General features: G+C 59.7%; 1 protein-coding gene across 2 annotated transcripts; it reads left to right on the forward strand.

Annotated features, from left to right (window-relative positions):
• The first annotated feature begins 513 nt into the window (after positions 1 to 513).
• On the forward strand, positions 514 to 26,084 carry ASS1 (argininosuccinate synthase 1). 2 transcript variants are annotated; one of them, XM_084494301.1, is made up of 15 exons: positions 514 to 626; positions 3,067 to 3,178; positions 3,527 to 3,595; positions 3,835 to 4,023; positions 6,450 to 6,506; positions 6,863 to 6,937; positions 10,067 to 10,137; positions 10,521 to 10,551; positions 14,034 to 14,124; positions 15,871 to 15,955; positions 16,550 to 16,614; positions 20,568 to 20,699; positions 23,828 to 23,984; positions 25,219 to 25,284; positions 25,788 to 26,084. In XM_084494301.1, the coding sequence occupies exons 1-15, from the start codon at positions 580 to 582 to the stop codon at positions 25,840 to 25,842; spliced, it is 1,302 nt and encodes a 433-aa protein (XP_084350427.1). In that variant the 5' UTR covers positions 514 to 579; the 3' UTR covers positions 25,843 to 26,084. The 2 variants fall into 2 exon arrangements, with proteins under 2 accessions (XP_084350427.1, XP_084350426.1); XM_084494300.1 differs by lacking the exon at positions 514 to 626 and having other exon boundaries at positions 2,831 to 3,178.
• The last annotated feature ends 1,079 nt before the right edge of the window (positions 26,085 to 27,163 follow it).

The raw sequence follows: 27,163 nt of genomic DNA on the forward strand, positions 1-27,163 counted from the left end.
CCCAAACGTTTGGAGACAGCCGTATACCAGGGTGAGGGTGCTCACGCTCCTCTCATATTGAGATGTCCCCAAAAAAAAGGTGTTTCCTGCAGGTTATGGGTGTCCCATACCAAAGGGCCAGGTCTGACGTTGTTCTTGGCGTGCCTGCAAGGAAAACTTGGCTTTGCCCTGAGCGCAGCCCCTCTGCCCCCTCCCCTCCTGCCTGCTCCTGGCCCCCGGGCTCCGTGGGAGCTGCACCTCTCCATTTCCAGAGGTTTCCAAGAAATTCGTCCTTCCTCCACCAAGCTGCTTTCTGCTGCCGTGGGGCCCTGGGGAGACCCCCCTGGTGCTGCATGGATGCTGAGAAGGAGTAAGGGGACAGCAGTGACAGCCCCTTGAGGGGTGCAGCGAGCCAGCACGGGGCAAATCCTGCATCCTATGGGGCTGGGGGTACCAGTTCTCCCCCTTCCTGCCCCATTTTGCCCCGGGCAGGCTGAGGGCAGGGCCTCGCCTGGGGATGGTGCCCACGGAGGGGACAGTCCTGCGGCAGCTCCGCCTGCCCACGGCTGGCTATAAGGGAGGAGGAAGAGGAGGAGGAGGATGGACACGCAGCCGGGGCAGCCAGCCTCCCACGTCCTGCGGAGGGGGTGAGTGTGGGCACGGCGTGGGGGGTGGAAGGGAAAAGGGGCCCTTTGCTGGGTGGGACACGTCCCCTGCCCCTTTTTGTCCCCTTTTCACCCAGCCTCAGGTTCTTGCCACCGTGGTGCTGGACACGAGCTCGCTGGTCCCCAAATTAACCAGGCAGGGGGGTCCCAGCCCCTTCCTATCGCTAAAAGGGGCGCAGGCTGCTCCCAAACCCCTTCTAGCTCAGTCCCGGGGTGATCCCCACCACCCTGACAGCGTCCCCAGCTTGGCCACCCCTAGGGAGAGGAGCTGGGACCCCGGCTGGCAGCACCCCAGTGCCCTCAAGCTCTGTTTGTGGGGTCAGGATGGGGTCCCCGTGCCTGCGATGCCGAGGCTGATCCCAATGCCAGCAGCACGTCCCTGCAGCCTGCTTGTCCCAGCCACGACAGCACCAGGACCTCTCTGCCCACCCGCCTGGGGGAAGGCAGTTCCTCTCCTTGCCAGAGACTCAAGCTTTTTATCCCAGCCTCGCTGCCTTTTATTTTTTCCTGGTTTTAAACAGCCCAGCTCGGTGTTCCTGTGGGGCAGAGCCAACAGCTGCTCTGGTACAAAGCGTGCCCTAACTCACAAGGAAACGGCTGCAGCACAATAATAATCAGGGCTGAGAAAGCCCCGAAACGTTCCACTTCGCCGCGCTCTGTTTGCTTTGATTTCCTATCCCGTAATTTTGAGGCTCTCCCTTCCTCGTGGGCACGGAGCCGTGTTTATGGGGCCGCAGCCTGCGGGTGGCCCCATGGCCCAGGATGTGTCCCGGGGGCGAGGTGAGGTGCCCGGGTCCCTGGGCGATGCCGAGGGCTGCAGAGGGGATGAGTTTTGGGGATGCAGGGGGCGGTTTGCCTAAGCACAGCGTCGTGCTTTGGCTGGCCCCTTTCGGGAAGGGCGACTTGCCTTTCCTGTAAATGCCCTGGTGAGGAAGGGAAAGGCAGAGCCGGGGTGTGCTGGGCACAGACCCAGCTCTGCCCACACCCAGCCGCCCAGGGCTCCTGGAAACGCTGGTTGCACAAGGCTGGGTGGTGCCTGCACAGGGGCAGGCTTAGGGAGCCGAATTAAATGGTTGTGGGGTGGTTATGGGGCTGACAAACATCCCTGCTTCTCGGTGAGGCCAGATCCTGCACCGGGGTGCTGGGCTGGCTCCGAGCATTGCTCCATTGGGTGCAATGGGGATGCGCCGTGGGGACGCGCAGCCCCCCAGGAGCAGTGTGCTGGGGGCAGGCAGGCACAGGGCGCTCCCCCCCTTGTAAAAGCAGGATTGTGCTGACTTGGCAGGAGCACGAAAGCTGCTGGGGATGGGATCTGGCCGGCTCTGCCGTCTGCCTTCCCGGCCAAGGGTCACCTGGCATCGCCTCTGCGGGGCCCCGCATTCACAGCCTGCCTCGGGGACAGCCCCAGCCCCTTCCCACGGCCAGCAGAGCCACTGGGGCCCCCAAAATCCCCCCTGCACGACTCCGACCCCCCCAAGCTGAGGGTGCTGAATCTTTTCCCATCTCCCGTTGCTGGCTGAAGTCCTCGATGTCCTCAGCCAAAAGGTGAGGGGCACCGAATCCCCGTGCAGAGCTTTCGCCCTGGCAGCGCAATTAGGACAAACTCCCAATAACGATTAATTAGACTTTGGACCGGGGCTGAGCTGGGCAGCTGGGGGTGCTGCTCACGTGCCCGGGATGTGCCGGGTCACCTCCTTCTCCTCCTTGCCTGAGCCAGGCTCCCCCAGGCCGTGGGGCTGCCACCGCAGCTCCTCGGGGCAAAGGGAGGCACGGGGCGGCCCCGGGGGCTGCCTGCCTGCTGCGGGGTGCCCCGGGTGCTCAGCGGGTGCTGTGCCAGCCAGCACACGGGCAGGGTGCCCACCCTTTCCCAGGAGACACAGCCTGGGCTGTGGGCAGGGTGCTGCAGCTCCTTTTTCGCCCTCATCCCTTCTCCTTGCAGCCCCGGGGGGCTCCCGGTACCCCCGTGCCATGGTGAGCCCCATCCTGTGCTGCCTGCAGCTCGCTTCCCCCAGGCTGAAACAAGGCTGAGCATCACTGGGAGCCCTGGTTTTATTCGGGGAGCTCGTCCCAGCAAGGGCTGCACCACGAAGGGCTCCTCCTCTGTCCAAAGCAGCTGCTGGAACCTGCGTGTTTAACGCACGGGGAGCTCCTCTCCTCGCCTCCTGGTTATTCATCCCCTGGGTAATGTTTGTGTTGGCCGGAATATCCCATCCCTCTGCTCCCAGATGGACCATGACAGCTCCAGGGCCGGTTCAGGGGACACTGGGGAGGGTTTCACCCCTGTGCCAAGCAAGATCAGCCTCCCCTTTGGGGCAGGATTTGGGAATATCGTCCCTCTGAGGACCTCTGAAGCAAACCAGAGGATGGACGGAGAGCCTCCGCTGGGCAGCACAACGCAAACCCCTTTCCCCTTGCCTCGCAGCACCATGGCTCAGCCCAAGGGCACCGTCGTCCTCGCCTACAGCGGGGGCCTGGACACCTCCTGCATCCTGGTGTGGCTGAAGGAGCAGGGCTACGAGGTGGTCGCCTACCTGGTGAGCCCCTGGGTGTTGGGGGCAGAGGGTGGGTGACAATGACAGCCCCCTGCGGGTGCACGGCGTGCTGGTGGCCCTGGTGCTGCTCTGCTGAGCTTCCCAGCCCCGTGGGGCACAGCCTGTCCCTGCTGCCTAATGACCCTTTGCTAACGAGGGCAGCACATCGGGGCAGAGCCAAGGGGTTGGCACGGCCCCAAATCACTGCCTTGACTGGGGGGGGGACCCATCCTGGATGGCTCTGAGCCTGGCCAGTGCGGCTTCTGTGGTGCTGCAGGGGATGTTCCACGCAGCCTGGGCACACGTTAAGTTTTGTGCAAGCTTTCCAACTAATTCTTTTCCCTCCTTCAGGCCAACATCGGGCAGAAGGAAGACTTCGAGGCAGCCCGAAAGAAAGCGCTGGCGCTGGGGGCCAAGAAGGTAACAGCATCCCTCCCTCCGGGGGCTCTGAGCCCCCCCTGCACCCCCTGATCAGTGCGGGCACGGTGCTAACACCACAGCGAGCAGCCCCTTTCCCAGAGGTTTTGCAGAAAAACCCTTTTAGCAGCACCTAGGACGGGAGGAAAAGGGACCCTTTGGGGGTGCCACCCGAAATCCCCGGAGGTCGCCGGATCCTCGCGGCTCTCCTCCCAAAAGCTGGGCTCCCTCCGTCCCCGCAGGTTTACATCGAGGACGTGTGCAGGGAGTTCGTGGAGGAGTTCATCTGGCCGGCCGTGCAGGCCAACGCCGTGTACGAGGACCGCTACCTGCTGGGCACCGCGCTGGCACGGCCCTGCATCGCCCGCGGGCTGGTGGAGGTGGCCCAGAAAGAGGGAGCCCAGCACGTCGCCCACGGGGCCACAGGCAAGGTGAGGGGAGTTGGGGAGTTGGGGGGGCCCTGGGGTGCTGGGGGCACCCAGATGTGGGTTCTATGGGGGTGCCGGGGGGGGATTGCAGAGCTCAGCCCCGTTGCGACACTTCCTTCTGGGTTTTCCCTGCTCAATTTCGGTTCCCTCAGCCTGGCGGCGTGCGGGAAGGTTCGTGTTGCAAGCCGGGGTCCCCAGCAGGTCAGAAATCCCTGTTTTTCAACACCGAACCCCTTTCAACAGCAGCTTTTAAAAACTGCCCTGGCCACGGGCTGGGCAGGAGAGGAGGCTGCAGGGGGGGGACCCAGCGCCGCGCTGCGCGTTTGGGGGTGCCCATGACGCTGGGTGGGGGGCACAGGACCCCCGTGTTCCCCGAGGGGTTGGGACAATCCCTGAGCCCTCCCCGGCTGTCTCCAGCTGTCCCCGAGGCCGTGCCGGGCAGCAGGGAGGAGGTTTTGCCACTAGAGGCAGCCAGAGACCGTGGGAAGGATGCTCGGGGCGCAGCGCCTGCTCTGGAGACGGGCAGCTCCTGGATTCATTCGAGCAAAGGTGCCCGCCCCCCCCCACCAGCCACCCCACCGCTTCCCATCCCTTGTTCTGGGGACGGGGGGACGCACAGGACCGTGTCACATTTCCCCAGGAACAGCCAGAGCAGGGGGACCCCCCCCCCAGCACCTCCATCCCCTGCGGGGACGCTCAGGGTGGCACCGTCACCAGGTGCCACCCACGTGGCTGCTCTGCAGGGCCCTTGGGTGCTGTGCACGCACCCAGGGGTGGCTGGATCCCCCCCTCCTCCCCATCCTGCAGGGCCCTGAGACGTACCCATCCCGTCCTGACCCACCTGTAGGGTCTTGGTGGAAAGGGGACAGGGACTGGGGGTCCCCAGTGATGCTGGAGAAGCCCTGCAAGGAGGGGGACATCAGACTGGGGACAGCCAAAGGGCACGATGCCCTGCAAGGAGGGGGTCATTAGATAAGGGACAGCTTAGAGGCGTGCCCACATTGGGGCTAGATTGCTCCTTGGCCAAAATAACTCTTCTTCCTGCCACGACGCTTCCCCTGCATCCTTCTCCTCTCCTCTCACCCTTGCCCAGCACCCTCCTCGTGAAAACGCCCGCTCGAGGCTGAACCCACCCCGGTGCTGCCGCATCCCCTGCACCCCTGGGCATCACCAGCACCGGGCTCCCCGGGGGCTGCTCCCCGGGCTCTGCAGCCTCCCCAAGCCATTAGAGCCGCGGGCGCAGGCAGCACCGGGGGTAACTCGACCCGGCTGAGCCCGCAGCGCCTTAAAAGTGGGCCATCTGCGGTGTCCCCACTGCCGGAGCAGATGGACTTGTTTGGGGCCTGTAAGGGAAATGAGTGCTTCGGTGGCTCCCCTCGCCTCTGCGTAATAGTCCTCGGGGATTCGGCAGCCCGGCCGTAAATGCATCCTTCGGGCCGGGGCCAAGAGGAGGGAGCGGGGTCCTTGCGCCCCTTGGTGCCGGTGGAAATTGGTTTTGGTCAGCCCTATTCCCCTGGAAGGGCTCATCACCCCCAGGCTCGCCCCTTCCCACCATCCTGGCCTCATTAGCAGTGCCCCACCAGCCTGGGCTAATTAAGATAACAGGAGGTTTGGAGCTAGTTAATTACGAGCTGCTGCAGCCTCCTGGCCACTGAGTTCTTCCTCCCATCCTCATCTCCCCTCTAAGGCGTGCACAGAAATACTCAGATGTGGGTTTTGTAGGCTCCCTGGAGCATTTGGGTCGGGCCAGACCTTGGGGCTCAGCTCTCAGGGATCAGCCCGTGGGAGCTCTGCTCCTGCTGGCACCGCTGCCCGGTGCCCAGATCTGCCTGGGGTGGTGTCAGAGAGATTTTGTGCTCGAGGACAAACCCCCTGCTCAGCTCGGGGTGCTTCACGCTGGGAGATGCTTCCCGGAGAGGCTCATGCTGCAGGTTGGAGGGAGCTCACACCCCGAGGCGCGCATCCATCGCTCTGCCGCAGGCGTTTGGCTCCTGCTCCTGCTGCAGGAGCACCTCTGGGCTCTGTGGGGCTGCGCAGGGAGCTGTTACTGCAGCACAGCAGCACCTTGCAGTGCACGTGTGTGCCATCACACCCCCGTGTGCCATCACACCCCCGGGTGCCATCACACCCCTGCAGTCCCAGGGACCGGCAGCCTCCCCGGACAATGCCACAGCCAGGAGCTGCCCTTTTGTCACCTGGTTTTAATATTCCCTTTTTTAATACCTGTTCCCACTGCTCCTGCAGTTTCTTTTCCCACATCCAAACCCGCAATCTTTCCTCCTGGCTCCCACCTCCGTGCCCTGATCCTCTCCTGGGGGTGCTGGGCGGGCTGGAGCAGGATGGGGTCCTGTGCCTCACTGACATGACGTGCTGTGGGGCACCCACCTCCCCTCCCAGGCAACCCCTCAGCATTCCCATTTGCGTTTCAGGGCAACGACCAGGTTCGTTTCGAGCTCACCTGCTACGCGCTGTGCCCTAGCATCAAGGTAAGGCCGCCCGGGGGATTTCCTTTTAACACCGATGCGCGCGGCCGTGCCTCTCCTTAACAAGCTGCCAGCTGCACCAAGCAACATTTTGGCACTTGAGGGGGCTGTAAAGATCCTTAATCGACCTATTTTTACCCCAAACACCACCAGGCCACTGAGCAAACAGCACCCAGGCAGCTGCAGGATGATGGATGCTCCCTGTTTCCCCCCTCGCACCCAGCACCTCGTTGGGGTCGGGGTTTGGGTTACGCCACCCTCGTGCGGGGAGATTCGATTTCAGCTGGGGGGCTGCCCGGGGGAAGGAAAGGGGGGACAGGAGAGGGGGCTGCAAGCCTGACACTGCTGCCTGCCACCAGGTCGTCGCGCCGTGGAGGCTGCCCGAGTTCTACCAGCGCTTCCCCGGGCGCCGCGAGCTGATGGACTATGCCCAGGTAGGACGCTCGCCGCGGCCAGCCCCGCCTGGCACGGCTGCGGCACCGTGATGGGCTTTCCTAGGGCGGTTTTCTTTCTTCCCTCTCGCGTTTCCTCCTTCCTCCCTCCTTTCTCCAAAGCCCGTAATTACCTGCCTGCTAATTGTAACCCGTTTTCCAAGGAAACGCGGGTCCCAGCTCGGCGACTCGCATAACAGACAAAGCAAATCCGCTCGCCTTTGTTGTCTCTTCCTTTTTGAAGTACAAGTTGCAATAAAACATATTAGAAGTTTTGCATCAGGTTTTTACGTGCCCACCAGGGTACCTTTCTTTTTTAGCGACTTCATGGAAATGCTTGACAACTCGGCTCAATCAATCAAAAGGGAAAAAGGCAGCGCTGTGCAGGAACCAGAAAATTGCTTCGGGTTTTTAAATAGCTGCCGTCTAGGCTCGCCTGGCGGCGCGGGGACGGCGAGGTGCGGGGCCACGGCGCGGGGCGAGGAGCCCTCCGAGCACGTCGGGGCCGCCGGGAGCGGCGTGTTGAGGATTGTGTTTGCCATCTGTTGTTGTATGGCGGAGGGGCGAGTTTACGAGAGCTTTCCATATGTTGCCAAACAAATTGTCAAATAGGGGAGTTATTAAGAGCGCGGCGTTTTTATTATACGGGGAAAATGGAACATGTGTTTTGGGTTTGGGTTTTGTTGTGGGTTTCTTTTTCTTTTTTATTTCTTTTTTTTTTTTTCATTTGAAAGGGGATGGGGAAAGGAAAGTGAAATGGGTTGGGGCCCTGCTCAAAGAGAAGAGGTTGGGGTTGAGGGCTTGCTGTACCTCGTGGCCTCTGATGCTCAGCATCTGAAAAAAAAAAAAAATAGAAAAAAAAATAGAAAGGGGGGGCAGAGTTTTTTTCTGTTTCACGTGCAGGAGGAGGGAGACCTGGCCAGATCCTTCCAGTGCCTGGCTGTGCTCACCTCGGCGCTCAGGGAAAAGACACGAGGCGATGGCATTTGGGGCTCGGATGCTGCCAGGGGAAGCGGGGATCCGTGCAGCCGCAGCGCAGCTCTCGCCTTGCTTCAGCAAGAAGCTGCTGCAGCGCCGTGCATGCAACCTGCAGGGCTGAAAGGTGTTAATGAAGGAGGTGGAGATCCTGGGTGCACCCGGGTGTTTGGCCTTGGACAGGGCAGGGCGAGGCTGAAGGAGCTGGGCTTGTGCCCTGAAGCCACTTCTCTGCTCGGTTGGTGGCATGGTTGGCCGAAGCCACCCAGGGTTGTTGGCTGTTTGTTCGTGGGTCCAGATGCTGAGGACCCCACTTGAAGTGCTCCCGTGGAAAATTAGGGTGTGAAGGGGATGGCCCCACGAGCACAGGCTGCCAGGAGGAGCAGCAGTGGGAAGGAGAGGGACTCGCTCAGGGCTCGTGGTCCTGAGGGCATTCGGGTCCAAAAGAGGCAGCGGTGAGTCTTGGTGAGCTGGATGTGAATAATGGAAAGGGGAGAGCCTGTGATTACAGCCCCTCAGGATAAAAGGAGCTCAGCATTAATTAATGAAGGTGAAACGGCCTCTGCCAATAACCAGGAGGCCTTTGTGGTGAGGACAAGGGCCAGGTCCTGATGGCAGCGTGGCACCAAGCTCATGCCTGCGCTGTGGTCGGTCCCCAGCTGGGACCAAGGTCTGCGCCCCCAGCCCTCGCTCTGCCCTCTGCATGCGGCCAGGGCACTGCTGGGGTAGGGTTTTTTGTGGGGGTGAGAGGCATGTGCAGCTCTGCGTGTCCACAGGACAGGACGGGGAGAGGTGTTTTCCCACTCTCACCTGGAGAAACCAGCAGAGCAGCAGCAGTTGCGCCCGGCAAGCTGCTTTTTGCCTTCTCTGCAAGTCAGAGCTTGTGGCGTGGAGGCCATTTGAAGTGCAAATGCGCCCTGCCTGCCCTCCCGGCAGGCTCCGTGGGCAGCAGAGAGCCCTTCACCTGCAGCCCTGCGGGTGGGACCGGGCTGAGGCTGCCCAGCATCCCCACAGCCTGGGACGGGAGGGTGGAGAACCACAGCCTGTACCGGGGAATTGTCCTTGCTGGCTCAGGCAGTGGGGCTGAGCTTGGTCCCTCTGCAGCCTTAGGAGGCATCTCAGCACCTTGCTGTGCTCTTGGGGGGTAGGTTGAGGACTGTGATTTAACAAACCAAAGCCTTTCCTTCCCCTTTTCCCTGCCAACAAAGATCTTCCAACAAACCCTGCTCCTCAGCTCTCGGTGGCATCCGTGCCGCAGAGCCCCGGGGAGATGCAAGGGCTGCAGGCACACCCCAAGGCACCGCCAGATCCCGGATCCTCAGCACCAAACCCTCAAACCCAGCCTCAAACCCTCAATCCCAACCTCAGAGCCGTGGCTCGCGTGCAGCAGGAGCGCGATGCCGCCGGCAGGGCGACGTCTCCGAGGGCTCCGGCTGCTGCAGCTTGCTGCCGTCACCTCTCCCGCTAATTCCCCTGCGTGCTCACCTCGTCTTCACAGGCAATTTCCCCCATTGAAATGTCAGGGGATAATTGAGTGCGCCGCTGACCTTGTTAGGGAGCTGGGCTCGGTGCTGTGCGCTGCACGCCGGGGAGGCAGCTGGTGCGGGGCCCCGGGCACCGCTGTGCCAGGGCGGTGTGAGCCTGGGGTGTGTGGGTTTGGGGATGTGTGCCAGGCTGTGTGTGCACGAGGCTGTGGGGACACAGGTATTGTCCCTGCTCAGCAGAGGATCGGTGCTGTTGAAGGCTGGAGAGCATCCTGCGGTGCTGGCGAAGTGTCCCCAGGTCACCTCCTGTCGCTGAGGAGCCCAGCCGGGGGAACGAGTCGACCTGGATCTGGGGGGAAAAAAAAAAAAGCACAAATTGCTGACATCTCCATCACTTCAGTTAAAGGATGCCCTGGGGCTCCACCTCTGTTTGTGGCGGGGCTGGGGCAGCCGTTCCCCTCCTGGCAGCACGGTGTGGGGTTGGGGCACCGTGTCCCCGACGTGCCCATCGAGGGGGGAGCTGATGGGGTGCAGTCAGAGGCACAGGAGCATTGCCACTGCCTGTGGGGTTGAGCCTTTGTGATTTTGGGGCTGAGCCCCCCGGGTCCTGTGCCAGTAGCAGAGGCTGGCTCGCCCCACAGGCTCGCTGAATGTTTCCCCCTTCTCCCTGCAGAAGCACGGGATCCCAGTGCCTGTGACCCCCCAGACACCCTGGAGCATGGACGAGAACCTCATGCACATCAGGTGAGCAGTCAGGTAGCTCCTGCGGGGCAAGGACCCGGAGCCTGGGGCCACCATGTCCCCCCCTGCGAGGCCAGGACAATCCTTCACACCTCCAGAGCAGAGAGCTTGAGTCCTCCTGAGCCACAACGAGCTGGACAAGGCTGACCCCAAAACCTCCCTTCCTATAGCTACAGAGCCACCCGTGTCCCACGTGGCAGCTCCTGGGCTCTCCAAAGCCCAACACTCCTTGCGGGGTTGCTGCTAAGAGCTCCAAAGAGCCCTAAAACCTTTTACCCCCATCCTCATGGGGTGGTGGCAGCGTTTTGGGGTGGCCCCGCTGCGGGCAGGTCCCTGGGCGCTGGGTGCTGGTGCTGCAGTGACTTTTTTCTCTCTTTCCTTTCCAGCTACGAAGCCGGGATCCTGGAGAACCCCAAGGTAATCGATCACGGGCGGGTGGCAGCTACAGGGCCGAGGGCGTCTCGTGTGTTTGCAGCCTAATTGGCAATTTCACGGCGGGCCCCGTGCGGCGGGGGAGGCCCTGCCACCCGCCCGGCCCCGCTGCCTCTCTCCCGGCACGTTAATTGCCGCCGGTGTCAGCAGGGACGGGACGGTTTCAGGGTGATGGCAGCGGAGGGGAAAATGTCACGGGATGGCACTAAGGGAGCAATGAGACACACAAGGTGCTGGTGGAGAGCGGGGCTGCCCCACACCTCGTACCGGGGTGGATGGAGGGGTCCGGGCTGCTCCCACCCCGTCCCTGCAGCCTGCAGGGTCCCTTTTGCTTCCCCTTCATCTCCATTTGGGGTAAAGCAATGGCTTGGAAGTGGCAGCCCTGATGTGGTCCCCATGGGGGTGCCTGCAGCCTGGTGGTCCTGCAGTGGCAGTGCTCTTGTGGCTGTGATGCTCGGCGGCCACTTGAGCTCTCCATCAGCACTAATTAGCGCGGGGAGAGGCCGGCAGAGCTGCAGGGGGACCCCTGGTGCTCCTGGCCAGGCAGGCATGCACCTAGAGCATGGGGATGCGAGGATGAGGAAGGTGAGGCTGACACCCTGCTCTCTCCTCGGTGCTCTCCAGAGGGGCACCTTTCCCCTTGCAGTGCCCCACTGGGAACCCCCATCCCCACGGGCACCCCGTGGGCACCCCGCACCTCTCGCCCCGCACCCTGCCTTTCGTCCCCAAGGCAGCACAGAAAATGGGGTCCCTTTAGGAGACGATGGGCCATTCCCCCACACCACGGGCAGCCACTGGGGGGTCAGGGACACGTCTCCCCCCTACCAGAGCCAGGACAGGGCTGTGCCGAGCGTGGTGGCACCTCCAGCCCCTTCCCAGCCCGGGATGAGGGTGGCCGGGGTGCCAGGCGCGGCAGGGTCCCCTCCCAAAGCCCGGAGACCTGCCAAAGGGAGGGATTTGAAAGCAGATGGTTGAGCTATTTTCTGCCTCTGTGAGGCCCGATTGAAGGGCAATGAGGCAGCTAATGCGGAGAAAGATAGAAATTTACTTGCTTTAACTTCATATGGCACTCTGAAAGAGTTCATTCAGTCCCGGGCACAACAATATCAGCCGGATGAATAAACCATTTGCGGCATCGATAGCTCTGCATCATGGTTTACTTCATGGACCATTTGCTTCCAATTTCTTCTCTTCTTGCCCCGTTTTTCTTGCTTCTTTCTTCCCCCCCTCCCTCTCTCTCTTTCCACACACTCTTCCTTTTTTCCCCCCCTCTTTTTTTTCCTCTCTCCCCTTTAAAGATGACATTGCAGGACTAGCCCCCCTGCGGGGCGGGATAAATAGGAGGCATTGATACACTGCAACAAACTATTTGTCATTTGAACTGTGCTTTTAGGAGAGAGAATAAAAAGAGGACAGACTCGCACCGTAATGATGGAATGCAAGCCAAATGTCACTTTTATTTCTATTTAGTTATTTTATCTAATAGGGGTTTTCATAGTTGGCTTAGAAAATTGGAAACTACCTGACTTTGACTTCCAATGTTTAGTAAAGAGTTTTTAATACTTTCCATTTCTCGCCCCCCCCCCGTCCTTCCTTTTGAACTCCAAGTTTTTCATCATCTCCAGCGGGTTTCTCTGGTTAATCAGTATGATCAGGGCTAGGAGAGGCCAGCTGATGTAAAATTGAAATCCGCAGCCCGTGTAATTTGTGCGTGCGTGCGCGCGCTTGGGGGGCACGAGGGAGGCGCGCGCGTGTGCGTTGTGTAAAAAAGAGAGGAAGGGGCACCAACGGAGGGGCACGGCGGGAGGGCAGCGCCATGCGCCCCGGGATGCGCTCCTGGGACAGGAGGACGGGGTGCTGGGAACGGCCGGGCTCGGGGATTCGTTGGAGCCAAAAGTAAAGGGGAGTTTTCACCCCAAAACGCACTCCTCATGTCTTAAATTTTAGGTGAAATTTCCGCAGGGAAATTAATTTTCCCCTCAACATTTTTATTTATTTTTTTTTTTTCAAGCAAGTCCTTTTGCACTTTATTTGTTGTTGGTGGTTTTTAACCTGTTTTCTACCTCATCCAGTTTTGCTCGGTGGCGAGGATCAGGAGGGAGGAGATGTGAGCAGGAGAGGCTGCGCCCGGGGCTGGCCGCAGGCAGGACCCAGTGCCAGGGGCTCCAGCTCTCACCTGTTGGAGGAAAATACCAATTTATTACCATGTAAAACACGCAGAGAGGCTCCATTTGGAGAAACTCCACCCCCAGCTGCCTGAATGTGGGGTGTTTTGTGTGGCAGGGACATAGCTGGATGATCCCAGAGTGGGAAGCTGCTTGGGGTTTTGGGGATGGTTTTCATGCTCCTGCTCACCTGGCGTTAAACGGGGCAGCAGAAAGAGGCTTGGAGCCTCTCAAAGGGATGGGGATGCTCCGAAGAGCCACCTGGAGCAAAGAAGAGAGAGGAGGTGGGTGTAGAGGTGGATGGGTTTCCTTTGGAAATGTTCCCTTGGAGTTTGACCAAATCCCACGGGTTTTGTGGCTGGGTGAGCAGTTTGGGCTCGGTGTGGCTGTCACTGACTGCCACAAGCTGGCTTTGGTGCCTCCTTTCTTTTCTCCCCTATTTCAGGTGTCTGGGTCTCTCTGTGCCTCAGTTTCCCCTCTCTTCCCTTTCCCAGCACGGAGGCTGTGTGTGGGCACGGCTGGGGTCCCCTCCCTGGTGGCACAGGGGACAAGAGGCAGTGCCACCACCACGAGTGACCGTGACAGCCTGGTGCCCACCTGGCTGGGGCAGCAGCCACGAGGGATGCTTTAGCTTCACTAAATTGCAAAGCATTTGCTTTCCGGGACGGAAAGCTTTTCATTATTATTATTATCATTATTATTACTTTTTCCTCCTTCATCTGGTACGTGCTTCAATTCCCTGCCGTCACCCCCGCGGCCCGGCTCTGGCGGAGATAAGATGCTCCTTTGGCGACAAATCTTGGGGGAAAATATACATAAAGGTTGATGCGCTCTGAAATGGGTTTTTGCTTTGTTCCTCCGTCTTCCTCCCGTGTGTATTAACCTCGAGGACACCGTGAAAGAGCCCATGCGACTAGAGCACCTGCTGGGGTCAGGCCTCCTCATTCGTTTTTTCGGTCAGTGCGGCGGGGCCGCAGCCCGGCTTATTCCGCACTGACCGAAAAAAAGTCGCACTTTTCCCTGCCTGACTTGCTTCTCCGCAGCTATTCCACCTCCAGCTGTGGGGGCGTCGAAGAAAAAGATGAGATCAAGTTGAGGGGAAAAATTGTCTGATTTCTTCGGCCCCTTTGTTCCTGGGGCCCCCGCCGGCTCCGGCGCTGCTTTGTGCCGGCGCTCGCCGCGTCCCCCTCGCTTTGGGATGGGGACGGGGGGCAGTGGGTGAAGCGTGCCAAGGTCTGGGGATGCTGGTGATGTTGGCTGTGCCAACGGCACCGACTTTCCCTTGTCTCCCCCCCCTTGCAGAATCCGGCCCCCCCCGGCCTCTACACGAAGACCTGCGACCCGGCCACCTCTCCTGACACGCCGGATGTCCTGGAGATCGAGTTTGAGAAGGGTAAGAGCTTCCCCCCAGCCTGCCCTTGGTGATTTTTCCTCTTTTAGGGCCGGATCCTGCTCCCTGGTGAGCCTGGAGCATCCCTCGGGTGGAGGTGGGACGAGCCCCGACTTGGGGCACGGCAACTTGGGGCAGCGCTTGGAGCACGTTGGGGCTTGGCACGGGGGGCCTGGGCACGTCCCTTGTGACTCCTTGTCCCATGGGGCTCCAACGGGGGGCACTGGGACCCCCCTGCGGGCAGAGAAATGCCTCCCTGGGCATCCCGGAGCAGTGGGTGCAGGTGGCCTGTCCTGCAGGGTGGCACGCAGGTGGCCCTGGGGACATGCAGGTGGCCCTGGCCAGCGTTGCAGCAGGACGTGGGCCAACCATGGGGTTGCCATCATGGGGGGGTCACCCCTTCCCATCCCTGGAGCCTGGCAAAGGGGACACAGAACCCCCACCCCACCACCCATGGGTGTCCTGGTGCCACCCCCTTGCTCCGAGGTGCCACCTCCTCCCCGCATCCCCCAGGGCTGGTGGGAGCCCGGCTCCGGCTTCCCGATCCTCCTCCCCTCCCGATCCCCCCCCCACCCCCCTTTCCCTCCCAGCTCCCCATTCAGCCCCTAGTTAATTTATTTGAAGTTTTAATCTAATTATTAACTATTTTAAAGGCTAAGCAGCTTTCGCCAACAACAGCCCCGACAATGTCGGCTCTCCGCCGCGCGGACCCCGGCCAATGCCCCGGCGAAGGCCGAGAATAGAAAGAGCCGGGGCGAGGGGAGGGCGCCGAGGGGGGGGCCCGGGCGAGAAGCGGCTTAAGGTTCATTATTGCCGCAACTTACATTTAATAGCAATTTACAACCGAGTTTATAAACCCCTGGCGAAGAGGAGGCGGGGGTAGGGGGGTTACGGTTTAGGCCGGGGGAAGCTGACAGAGCCCGTCAGCAGCCACGGCTCTCGCGGGCGCCCCGTGATAAAGGCTCGAAAGGGAGGCATTGAGCACTGATTGGCAACCGCGAGCGCGCCCGATGGTAATGAGGAGGGCAGATGGAGGGGAGATTAGCCTCCAACTCCGCGCCGCTTTTCTTTGTGGGCCCCGCAGCCCCCTTGTCAGCTTCCTAATACATTTATTGCTCATTTCACACTGCTCAGGAAAATGCCTCTTTTTCTATTCAGCCTCTCCCCCCGCCGCCACCGCCACCACCCTCTCCCCGGCCCCGGCTTTCCTCCATCCCACCCAGGGCCTTTAAATTTATTTTTTTTTAAAGGAAAAAAAAAAAAAGTGCAATAATGAATTCCCAGGGAGCGTCCCGCCACGGGGTGCGTGTGCGTGCGTGTGCGTGCGTGTGCCCCCCCCCGGCGGCGGGTGGCTCGTTTGTCAGCCCCCCGCCAGGGGCTGGTGGGACAGAAGGTGCTGCGCCCTAAGACAATTGCCGAGCGTGAAATTCAATTAGTTAAGGGCCTGGTTGCAATTTCACAGGCCCTAAAAAAGAAGAGAAGGGAAAGAGAGGGGTGGAGGTGGGCAGCGGGGTGTGGGGGGTGAGGGGGGACATTTTTATGGCCTTTTTTTATTTATTTATTTCGCTTTTTCTCCCGAGGTGGGTCCCCCCTCCCCTCGCTCCCCTCTCCCCAGGCAGCAGCTTGGATATGCCTTTTTAAGAAGTTATTTAGGGTTCATATCTGTCAGGTCTCCTTAGCGCGCACAGGGTGATGCCGGGGGGGGGATCCCACCATCGCCGGCCTCATCCTGCCCACCTCCCTCCGCAGGTGTCCCCGTGAAGGTCACCAACGTCGGGGACAGGGCCGTTCGCCGCTCGGCCCTGGAGCTCTTCATGTACCTGAACGACATCGCGTGAGTGCCACCCGGCCCCCCGCCTCCTCCCCCAAGGGTCCCCAGTTTGGGGTGGAAACGGGCGGGCACGTCCCTGGTGGTGACGGTGCTGTCCCCGCTGTGCCACGCTGATGCCAAGGCTGGGAGCACTGGGGGATTTAGGGTTTTGCTCCCTGTGCATTTATAGCATGCCCTGAGGGGTCGAGGATAACCCTGTCCCGTGCCAGGAGCCAGGGCAGTGCTCCTGGAGCACCCAGTGCCACCCAGTGCCAAGCGCCCTCCTCTGTGCCTCCACCTTTACACTCCCCGGAGATGAATGGGACTGAGCTTTGCCACGTAGTTCTCCTTTTAAATGTTAATTAAGTGGTTTTTCAATGATTTTGGCCATCACGAACACAGCTGCAGCATCACCAGTCCCCAGTGCCCATCCCCTTGCCCAGTTTATTTTCCGCTGGCCCCATTGCCACGGGGCTCTGCCCATGGCAAATGTGGAGAGGAGAGGGTGGCAGAGCAAAAAGGAGGCAAAAAGGAAAAAAAAAAAAAACAAACAATCTGCCTTTCACCTCTCCGACCTGGGGGTCCCTACCAACGCCCCTGGGCCCTTCTCCTCCGCAGGGGCAAGCATGGCGTGGGGCGCATCGACATCGTGGAGAACCGCTTCGTGGGGATGAAGTCCAGAGGTGAGTGGTCACTGACCCCCAGTGCCATCCCAGCCATAAAAGTAGCCAAAAAAAAGGGGAAAACGCTGGTGGGATTTCACGGATGCTCAGCATCGCTGGGGTGCTCGGGTGCTGGCCTCACTGGCAGCCCTCATCTGCTCCATTTCCTTCAGGATTTGGAGGTTATGAGGATTTCTTACTGTTATTTTTTATGAAGGCAGCTGTCCCCTCGCTGCCAGTGCCATGGTTTGTGCCAGCCCAGGGGTCCCAGTGCCACCAGAGACCCCAAGGCTGGGGGTGGCACCTGGCACAAGGGGAAAACCGCCCTGCTTGGGGCTTGGTGGGTGAGCCTCAGCTCGCATGGGAGGGTGCTGCTACGGGGCTGTGTGACACAGGGACAAAGTGTGGGAGGCAAACACAAGTCACCAAGATTTTTGGAAGCCGATCCCTTGATTTATTTTTGCCTTCTCGGGGCTGTGGCTGAGTATCGATCACCCCTGGGGGTCAGCTCCATCGGAAACCTCCGGAGGCAGCGAGCTGCCCCTGGTAGAGCGGAGTAACGAGACAGCTCATCACCATTTCCCCCTTCTTGTCCCTGCTCTTTTGTTTTAAATCTCATTAATACCTAATTAGAGGCTCCCTTTCTTTAAACTTGCCCTCTGTGGCAGGGCACGAGCAAATATTTTGATAGGGCTCGGTGGCGGCGCTCAGCCCCTGCTGCGGGGCACCGGGCACCTTGCCGGAGCATCAACCACGGAAGGTGAGAAACAAAACCCCAAATCACTCGGTGAGAGTTTGGAGAATTGAATTAAAACCGAAAGAAAGGAGAGAAAAAAAAAAAAAGCCAACAAGAAAAAACACAAAACCAACCCCCAAACCGCACTCACCAGCTTGCACATTTGCATGCAAGATGCTGAGTAATTTGTCAAATTCTCCTTTTTTTTTTTTTTTTAAGAGCCGCTGACATGCTCTAGTGACCCTTGCAGCATTTAATAATTTCTCCAAACCCCATTTATCTGTCACGTTTGTCTCCTGCGTGACATTGCCGAGCGATCGCTGCCGTGTTGGTGTGCCGGCACAGGAGGGCTCTGCGGCAGCGCTGCCTGCTGGGCGAGGACCGGGTTTCTGGGGACAACGAGGGGGAAATGAGACTTTGCCCTGGGCTTTCCTCCCTCTCTTTGAGTAGGATCCTGCCCCCAGTTTGCTCTTCTTGTGTCCCACGATTGCCAGGGTGCTCAGCGAGAGGGGAGCCCCTGTGGGGATGGGGCTGGAGCAGGGGGTGCTGCTGGAACCTGCCTCTCCGGGGGTTTTGGGGTGCAGGGGGTGGCCAGGAGCCACTTTTGGTAGCATTTCGGACCCCTGATGGTGTTAGCACCAAGAGGGACAGGGCCTGGGCTCACGGGTGACAATCCCATAACATCCCATGGGATGCGGTGACCCTGCTGGTGGCACCAGCTCGGGGCTCTGTGGGGTCACCAGGACCCCGTTAGCCCAAGGATCCGTGCTCACCAGGGGAAACTGAGGCATGGGCACGGCACTGGGGCTGCCCGTGGCCACGGGGACAGCTGAGGTCCCCATAAGCCCCGCCGGGCCACCTTCCCTCCTCACCATCACCTCCTGAACCCACACGGTTTGGGAAGGGGAAATTCATTTGCATTGATTTTTACTAAGCTCCTAATTGAAATTCGTTAAGGACTAATGGGCGAGGGGCGTGCCGGGCTTGCCTGTGCCAGCCCCTTAAGCCCTGTTAACTGGATTTCGAGGTGTTTGTTTTACTGGGAGGACGGGGGCTGATGGGGCAGGGCAGCGAGTGCCAGCCTTCCCTGCCCCTTGCGCCCGTTCCCATCCTCGTTACCAAATTATCTTCTTAACTCCGGAGGGGGGCTAATTAAGTGGAGTTAATGAAATCAGTGGGGAGGAGGCAGGAAGGAGGGGAGGGCTGCTGCCTAAAGAGCCCAGCTCTGTTCAGCTGGGGCTTCTCCTCTCTTTTCTTATTCTTTTTTTCTCTCCTCCCCATCGATGCCCCCAGCGAGGCCACGAGGCACCGCGCCGACACAGGAGGCCAGCAGCAAGCCCTGCTTGAACCCGCACCCTCTTCTCCTAATCCTGCACCCACTTTGCAAATATTTGCCCTGGTGGGGGAGAGATTTGGGTGGCCTCACCCTCCCCTACACCATGTCCCATCCCACGAGCATCAGCACCAGGCTGCCACCCGCGCTCGGTGCAGCGAAGGCTCTGGAGCTTACAAACCAGCAAATTTTAAGCAGCAGCAGCTGCCTGCGGGGCTGCCCCCCCCCTCTCCAAAGCCCCCCTTCCCCAGCAGTAATTGCGGGGTGATTGCAGCTCCGGCAGCCTGCGTGGCTGACACCTCTGTCTTTTTTCCTGTAAACACGGGGAGATGAAAATAGACACTTGGAGACGCTGCGAGTGTCACTCCCGAGGTGTCTCCGGGAGCTCGGCTGTCACCTCCCCTCCCGGCACAGCGGTCCCTGTGCTGCTATCACCGCTCCGATGGGGCGAGCTGGGGGGTGGAGAGGGGCAGGAGGCAAAGCTGAACCTTTGGTCAGCCCAAATTAGCGTTAAGGGGAAGGAGGGGGGATGTCAGTTGTGTCTGCGGGGGGCTTGGTCATGCAGCCAGGGTTTGGAGCCCCCGTGCAGGGCTGTGCCCGTGGGGATGGGTCCTTGGGGACCCCCTGGGATGGGGCTGGGGAATTGCTGTGTGGTCCAACAGGAGGGAATTGGACCCCGTGGGGCTGGTCAGTTCCCATCCCGTGCCTGGAGGACGCTGAGTTTTTAGGAGCCTGGTGGGGATGAGGTTTGGTGAAGGCAGCTTGGGGGTTTGAGCCCCCAGAACAGGAGCTGTGCCCGCTGTGGTGTGAGCGTGGGCACCGTAATGCCTGGGGGTCCTGGGGCTGCTGGCTGTGCTGAGAAAAGGCAGGGGGCTCTTCTCCTCCAGCCTTTTCACTGAAGGGCCAGGGGATTTTGGTGTTTGAGCTGTGTGCCCCGTGGCAGGTCCCAGCACCACGAAGCTCACTGAGGCTGCCCAACAGCAGCTCTCGGCAACGATTTGGAGGCAGCGTTCCTCTAACTTCTGTCATCGCTGAGCTCAGAATTTTTTATTTTTCAGGGCCACAGGCTTGTCCCTGTGCATGCCAGCAAAACGTGCAGGTGCCCTTTGCCATTCCCAGGGCCATGCAACCGGGCACCCAGTGTGGGTACCCAGTTGGAGAGGGGACGGTGCCCACATGCAGGGCACAGGGACGTGACCCTGCAACCACCCCGAGCAAGGGCAGGCGCTGTCTGCAAAAGCCCCGTGTGGTCTCCATCATATTTAAACAAGATTTAAACCCCTTCCACAGCACACAAACCCTGAGTGGCCGGAACAAAGGCAGCAGCTCTCCCTCCGTGCCTTCCCCGTGGCTTTTGCCCCCTGACCCCACAATAATTCCCCCGCCCTCCAACCCGGCACCTTCCCCACAACCAGAGGCGGGTGGGAAGGGGCTGGTGGGGGTCTCACCAGCCCCGGCCGAGGTGCTGCTCTCTTGGCCCTCATTTCTTTGCGGCAGCAGCACGGGGCTGGCTTGGCAGCCGAGGGGAGAGGAGGGTACTTCAGGCCCTCCGCTCCCCGCGCCTTGTGCCCCGCGTCGTTCGCTTAATTACAGGTTTTCAGCAGCAGACCGTTGGGCACGGATCGGTGGGGGGATCGGTTCCCAAACCCTGTCATTTAGCCTCGTCAGAGTGCCTCTTCAAAGAGGGGAATCTAGAAATTTTCTCCGCAAGGTGCGGAGTGGACTGTCTCGGCCCCAGCATGAATATAATGACAGATGCATTTTACAGCAAGCTGGGACTGAATGCGCTCGACCACAGCTCCTTCTGTCAGCCAAGTCATTATTTTTTGTCATTTGCTGACAGTTTTGGTCTCATTCGTTTCTCTCTCTTTTTCTGCTTTTCCCCCTGCCTGGAAAAATGGCTAGGTATCTATGAGACCCCAGCGGGGACGATCCTATACCACGCGCATTTAGATATCGAGGCCTTCACCATGGACCGGGAGGTGCGGAAAATCAAACAGGGGCTCTCCTTGAAATTCTCCGAGCTGGTGTACAACGGTACGTAAAGGCCCTGCAGCGTGCCCCACGGGGTGACAAAATTCAGGTGTGGCTGTCAAAGATAGACCTGGGGAAAAAAAAAAAATAGAGGGTTTGCTCATGTCCAGGGACGCTGTGGGTGCCCTGTCCATGAAAGAGTTCAGGGCCAGGCTGGATGGGGCTTTGGGCACGTGGTCCTGTGGGAGATGTCCCTGCCCATGACAGGGGGATTCGTCCTGGTGGTCTTTTAAGGTCCCTTCCAACCCAAACAGGTCTGGGGTTCTGTGATTTAGTGAGCTCCAGAGCATCCCATCCCCACACCCTGCTGTTGGGGTAAAAGGGCTCCACGGCTGCTGGCAGGAGGTGATGCCGCCTTCCACGAGGGATCCCTGGTAGGGGATGCTCCTGGCATCCCCCCGAGCCTGGTGCCATCACCCTGGCCCAGGCAGCACACCCGGCTGTAGCACCAAGCCTCCTGCCCCTCATCCCCACGCTGCTTGCTCCTGGCCGAACCTTCCCCCATCCTTTTCCCCCAGCACCCTGGCACCAGGGCAGTGGGCTCAGGGCAGTGGCAGCCCCCTCCTGACCAAAACCCACCCCAAAACCCCTTCCCCAGGCCGTGCTGTGCACACCCACACAGTGGCACTGCTCAGTGCGGCAGGGCCGGGGGGTGATGGGGACACTAAGGGACAAGGGGACGCCGGCTGGGACCCACGGACAGGGACAGAAATCACGCACTTCTCCCTCCTCCTGGGGCGCACATGGAGGCTTTGATGCGGGGCTGCTCAGCCACGTGCGTGGGCTGAGTTTCCCTCGGTTGCTGTTTAATATCAGTGCCTGTTAAAGGCTGACCCCGTTTGATTTTGGGGCCGCAGCAGCGCCTGGCTTTGCGCCGCCGGTGACTTCCCAGAGCCACCTTCCCCTCGGATGGCAGCCCCTGCTCCCCTGGGCTCCCTGATGCTGCACCAGCCCCTGGCTGCTTTTGTTAGATTTTGCCATTTTTATATTCATTTATTGTAGCTGAAGCATAAAACCATTTATTCCCAAACACTCGCAGCTGTGACAGCACAGGATGAAGGGGCCACGCGGGTGCCGGGGGATTTCTTTCTCCATCCCCACCACTCGCAGGGGCTGCTCCTGCCGCTGGGCGAGGGGCTCCGGGATGTCCTGCAGCTCCTCTCCCACCAGCCTGGGGGCTTGCCATCACCGAGGGCACCTCGTGGCTCCTTTGGGAGTGCTCTGAGCACACCAGGAGTTATCCTGGAGTGGTTTAGTGCTGGCAAAGCTGGGCACAGATGCAGGGGTGCCGAGGGCAGGGAAGGCTGGGGCAGCCTGGAGGCGTGCAGGCTGGCTTCCAGCAGAGCTGGCGTGTGCGGAGCTGGTCGCAGAGCTAGCAGCGAGTCTGGCAGAGCTTTTTTGTGTCCTCTGTTTGGGTTTTAACACAGAGCTGCAGCCGTGTGGGCTGGCTGGCACCGCCGCCTGCTTGTGCTGTGTCGGGCACATCGGGTTTAGCTGCTAGGCTCTGGTCCCTCGGTCCACACCCAGGCTTAAGGAACACCTGAGCATTGTCCTCGAGGTCCCATTCTCTCTCCTCCCATCCCTCAGCTCACCTGTGTGAGCCCCAATGTGCTGCAAGGTCCCTCCTGGCCCCAGGTGGCCAGGCTCTCAAGCTGGCCATCCTGCGAGACCTCATTATGGACACCAGCCCCTGATTTCGGGAGGATTAGGGTTCACCTTCCCCACTGATCCCATCGTGGAGGGCAGGGTCAGTCCCGCAGGTACCAAAATGTCTTTGTCTGCCTGCACAACGTGGTTTTGGGATGGTTGGGATGTCCAGGGCTGACAAAGCAGGGAAGGCGTTAGGGTGGATCACTGCACGGGGGGAATTTGTGGGCGGTGCGGGGCGAGGAGGGAGGGGGCTTCCGCACACCTGGAGCTGCCGGAGCCAGCTTTTAAGCAGCTGGTTATTATTTTAACATGTCTTGGATTTATTTATCTTATTTTTTTATTTTTTTTTTTATTTCCCTGCTGCGGGGATGCAGCAGCCCTACGTCAGCCCTGGCATTAGAAGAGTTTTATTTGGAGTGTGTTTACCCAGAAGAGGGGTTTATTCCCTCGGCCGGTGGAGTTGTCCATGTGCAAGGAAGGGGGCCCTGCACCATTTGGCTGTGCTGAAAGGGGTTCAGGGCACCGGGGATGCTTTTACTGGTGAGAAGTGGGATGCTCACCCCAGTGCCCGGCACGTTCAGGCCCACGTAGTGCCAGTTCCATCCCCAGACCTGAGCCGTGCACCCACCTCCCGTCACCTTATCCCAGCAGAAGCAGGGAAAAAGATGGCAAATACTGCAAAACCTCCTTGCAGGGAGGCCGGCACAGGGAGCCAACAAAAGCCTGGGTTTGTTTCTTTAATGGGCTCAGCCTGAGTCCCAGCTGGGAAAGGAAAGGTGAGAGGGCACCGGTGTGCAGGCAGGGAGATGGGAGAGATAACGCAGGGGATGGCCGGGGGGCGCTGAATGGGCTCTTTCTCTCTCCCCCTCTATCTCCCTCTCCATCTCCCAGGCTTTATTCCGGGTCTGGAGGGCTCGCTGCCTAATTACCCTTCTTAGTGACAGGAGGGTGCCCGGGAGGAGCAGCAGGGCCACGGCCCCTCCGTGCGCTCCCGGTGGCTTCAACTCGTGGCCGTGCCACCGCCTGCCCTGCTGGCTTTTTGGGGGATGTGACACTGTGTGTGCGTCACCCCAGTGCTCAGATTGGGATGCTGGGGGGGGCGGGAAGGGGGCTGATTGCTGTGGTTGGGGTTAGGTGGAGAACAGGACGGTGGCTAGCTCCCTACGGGCACCCATGTGGTTTGCCCGTGTCCCCCAAACCCCATGCTCCAAGGAGGGTTCAGCGATGGGAGGGGAAAATCAAACTGCCCTGAAAGTGGTGGGGGGGAAGCACCCCATGGGGGGGCAGTGATGGAGCAGGACGATACCTGGGATTGCCCATCCCTGCACCTCATTCCCCTCTTCCAGAACTCCATCCTTTTCCTTAAACACCCCCCTAAGGGCTTCCTAGCGGGACCCAGCCTGCTGGGGGGACACCCTCCACGTCCCCAGGGAGCCCCCCAACTTCCCCACCCCTCCCCTGACTCTGCCTGGTGCCCGCAGGCTTCTGGCACAGCCCCGAGGGCGAGTTCCTGCGGCACTGCATCGCGCGCTCGCAGCAGGCGGTGGCGGGCACCGTGCGCCTCTCCGTCTTCAAGGGCCACGTCTCCATCCTGGGCAGGGCGTCCCCGTGCTCCCTGTACAACGAGGAGCTGGTGAGGTGAGTGGGGACGGGGTCTGCGGGGGTCCCATCCCATCCCATCCCATCCCATCCCATCCCATCCCATCCCATCCCATCCCATCCCATCCCATCCCATCCCTCACCTCTCCACCAGCCCACCCGTGACAGCCCGTGCTTTCCTCCCAGCCAAGCACGAGCCGTGTTTTGGAGTCAATATTATATATATATATATTTTTCCTCTGGCTTTTCCCTTTTCTTCGCGTTGTTTTCTCTCTCGCTTGCTCGCTCCCCCCCCTCCCCGGCCCTCCCTCAGCCCCTTTCAATCTCTCTAAACACTTTATAAGCCATAAATACACCCGAATGAGTTTAGATCAGTCGGAGTAAATGTCAAATTATCTTCTCTCTTTCTCTTCTCTGGCTTTTTTTCCCCCTTTCCCTCCCCCTCAAAATCAACAGCTCCTAATAATCCATCCCAACCCTTCATTATGCTTCGCACTCTCACTTGGAGAGATTAAATGAATAAAGTAAAAAAAAAAAAAAAAAAAAAAGAGGGAAGAAAAAAAAAAAGAGGAGGATGGAGGGGGGTGGGACTGAGGGAAAAGAGAGGAGAGAAAAGCAGGGGCACTTATTCTCCCTGCGTCTCCAACCATTTTCCTTTTCTTTTTGATTTCTACATCGCTGGTTTGAAAGCCTTTGAGTGACGGCGTCACAGGAACCCGAGAGAAAGCTGTGAGAGGCAGAGCTGTGTGGAAATGCCTCTGCACAGTAGGTAGAAAGTAACGTAATTATAGAGCAGGTCAGAACCACTCGAATGAGCAAAAATAAAAGCACAGAGGTTTTTCTGTAGCCCGTCAGGGGAGGTAAAATCATTGTAAACTCTTTCTTTTTTTCTTTTTTTCTTTTTTTTCTCCCCCCTCTCCTTTAAGGTTTGCAGTTTCTGGGAAGGCAGACGGGGTTTGGGGGGCAGTGGGAAGCCATCGGGGCTGGGATTTTGGGGGAAGGAAGGGGATGTGCTGGGGCTGAGGTGCCCTGCCCGGAGCGGGACGGCCACGGGGATGTCCCCGAGGCTGGTGGATGGCTGGGGACACGGCGTGGCAGGCGTCACCCCAGAGGGACATTTGGGGCTGCAGCGGGGAAGCAGGGCACCCAGCGAACGTGCCCGTGGTGCCGTGCCCTGGTTGCTCGTGGCCGTGCAGCTCCAGCCTCCCCGCGGTCCCTGGGCACAGCCCAAATCCCCGTCCCCACAGGGGTGACACCGCTTTTCTCTCCGCAGCATGAACGTGCAAGGGGACTACGAGCCCGCCGACGCCACCGGCTTCATCAACATCAACTCGCTGAGGTCGGTGTGGGGGGCTCCTCCCGGGGTCCCCCCCTCCGTCCCCCCCAGGACTCAGCCCTGCCCCGAGCCCCCACCGACCGCCGGGACGCTGACAGCCTCCCCGAGCCCCAGCCCTGCCTAATTACAGCCTTCCCCAGCACCCGGCCTCGTTATTTTACTTACTTCTCAGACCCCGCGGTACCTCCCCCCCCCCCCCCCCCAGCTAAATGCTGTAAAACATGCTGCATTTACATAATGGGCTCTTAATTTTTCCATTGCCTGTTAACCGCTTTGTTCTCCCCGATCCGCGATGTCCCCCCACCCCTCCAAGATAAATTAATTACATTATCTCATGGGGGAAAAAAAAAAAAATATAATTAAACTGTACAGGCCTTAACAAACGCCTGCTCTTCACGCCCCCCTCATTCTGCTTAAATTAATTGAAAGGAAATGTGTGTTATTACTGTTAATTTACAATTAATTTATGTTGTTGTTTTTTTTTTTTTTTTTAATCTGGTTTCCAGGCTAAAGGAATATCATCGTCTTCAGAGCAAGGTCACCGCGAAGCAGGCTGAATAGCAATCAATCGCGTGTGGGCCTCCCGCTCCCCTTTCTAATTTCTCGAAGAACCACCGCTAATTGTGGTGGTAATTTGTAATTGTAACTCGTCTCCCGGAGTCGGCGGCCGAGGTGATGGCTTTGTTACGGGGCCCCCGACGAGTGAAATGCAATCATGGAAAAGGTGGCCGGCCGGAGGAGAAGTGGGGAAGGAAATAAAATCCAGCCACGCGCTGCGGCCGCTCCTCGAGCGCCGGGCTTTATCCCTGCCTTGTTTGTTTGCTCTTCCTCCACGCCTTGGCCGAGGGCTTTGTGGGGTTTGTAGTGGATTAAGTGCTGCCGAAGGACGCCGGGGGCTCGGCAGCAGCGGGACCCCTCTGTGGGAGCAGAGGTGTCCCCAGTGCCCGGTGATGGGGACGTCCCCGTCCCCGTGCGCTTTGCGGTTCCCAGGGTTTTGCTCGTGGCGCTTTTGTCTTTGGGGATGAGGCTCGGGGTTGTCTGAAAGGGGAAAAAACCCTCTGGAGAGTTCAACTCCGGGGGGGCGCAGCGTGGTGGGGACCCCGTGCGCACAGGGCTGAGGGTGCTGCCAGATGCCAAGAGGCAAAAAAAAACAATTCCTCCCCGTGCCAGCACCTGGGATGTGCCGAGGATGGGGATGGACGTGGTCAGGGATGTGCCCACGGGTCGGTGTCTCCAGCCAGGACAGCCCCATCCCATGGCAAGCAGCGAGGGCAGAGCTGCCCCCCCGAAGGGGACAGGGCTTTTTGCAGCCCCAGGGGGACAGCCAGGCCCGGTGGTGGCCGCGTGGGGACGTCCAGGCGTGCCCTGCCCACCCCGCTGCCGAGCCGGCGAGCGTGACAAGCTCTGACATCACCGCTGGGAAAATAACATGTTATTTTCCCAGCTTGGATGTTACTTTCCCTGCTATTACTGGCAGCTACCATCTTGGGAGGAGAAAGCAGCGGAGGGCTGTCAGGAGAGGGGGAGAAATGGTTTTCTGGGCTGCTGGAGCCTGTCCGACCCCTGTGGGGTGCGGAGAGGTGGGGGGGGGGATGCTGCATCCCCACTGCTTTCTGCTGGCGGAGCTGAGACCCCGGGGCTGGGACCTCCCCTGGGTGCTCCTTGGGCAGCAGGTCCCAGGGAGGGAAAGGCAGCACACAGGGAAAGCAGAGCTCGGTGCTGCTGGAAAGCCAGGTTAAGGAGGGTACAAGTCTTTTTGGGGTGAAAGCAGGGGGATAGAAGAGAGCCAGCAAGCGCCTGCCCTTTCTACTGGGTGCTGCCACCAGGTTGCTCCAAACCCAACACCGTGTTTAATTACTGCACCGCTTAAATCACCGTTAGC

Source organism: Aythya ferina (genome assembly GCF_964211825.1).
Source record: "Aythya ferina genome assembly, chromosome: 20".
NCBI classification, from domain to species: Eukaryota; Metazoa; Chordata; class Aves; order Anseriformes; family Anatidae; genus Aythya; species Aythya ferina.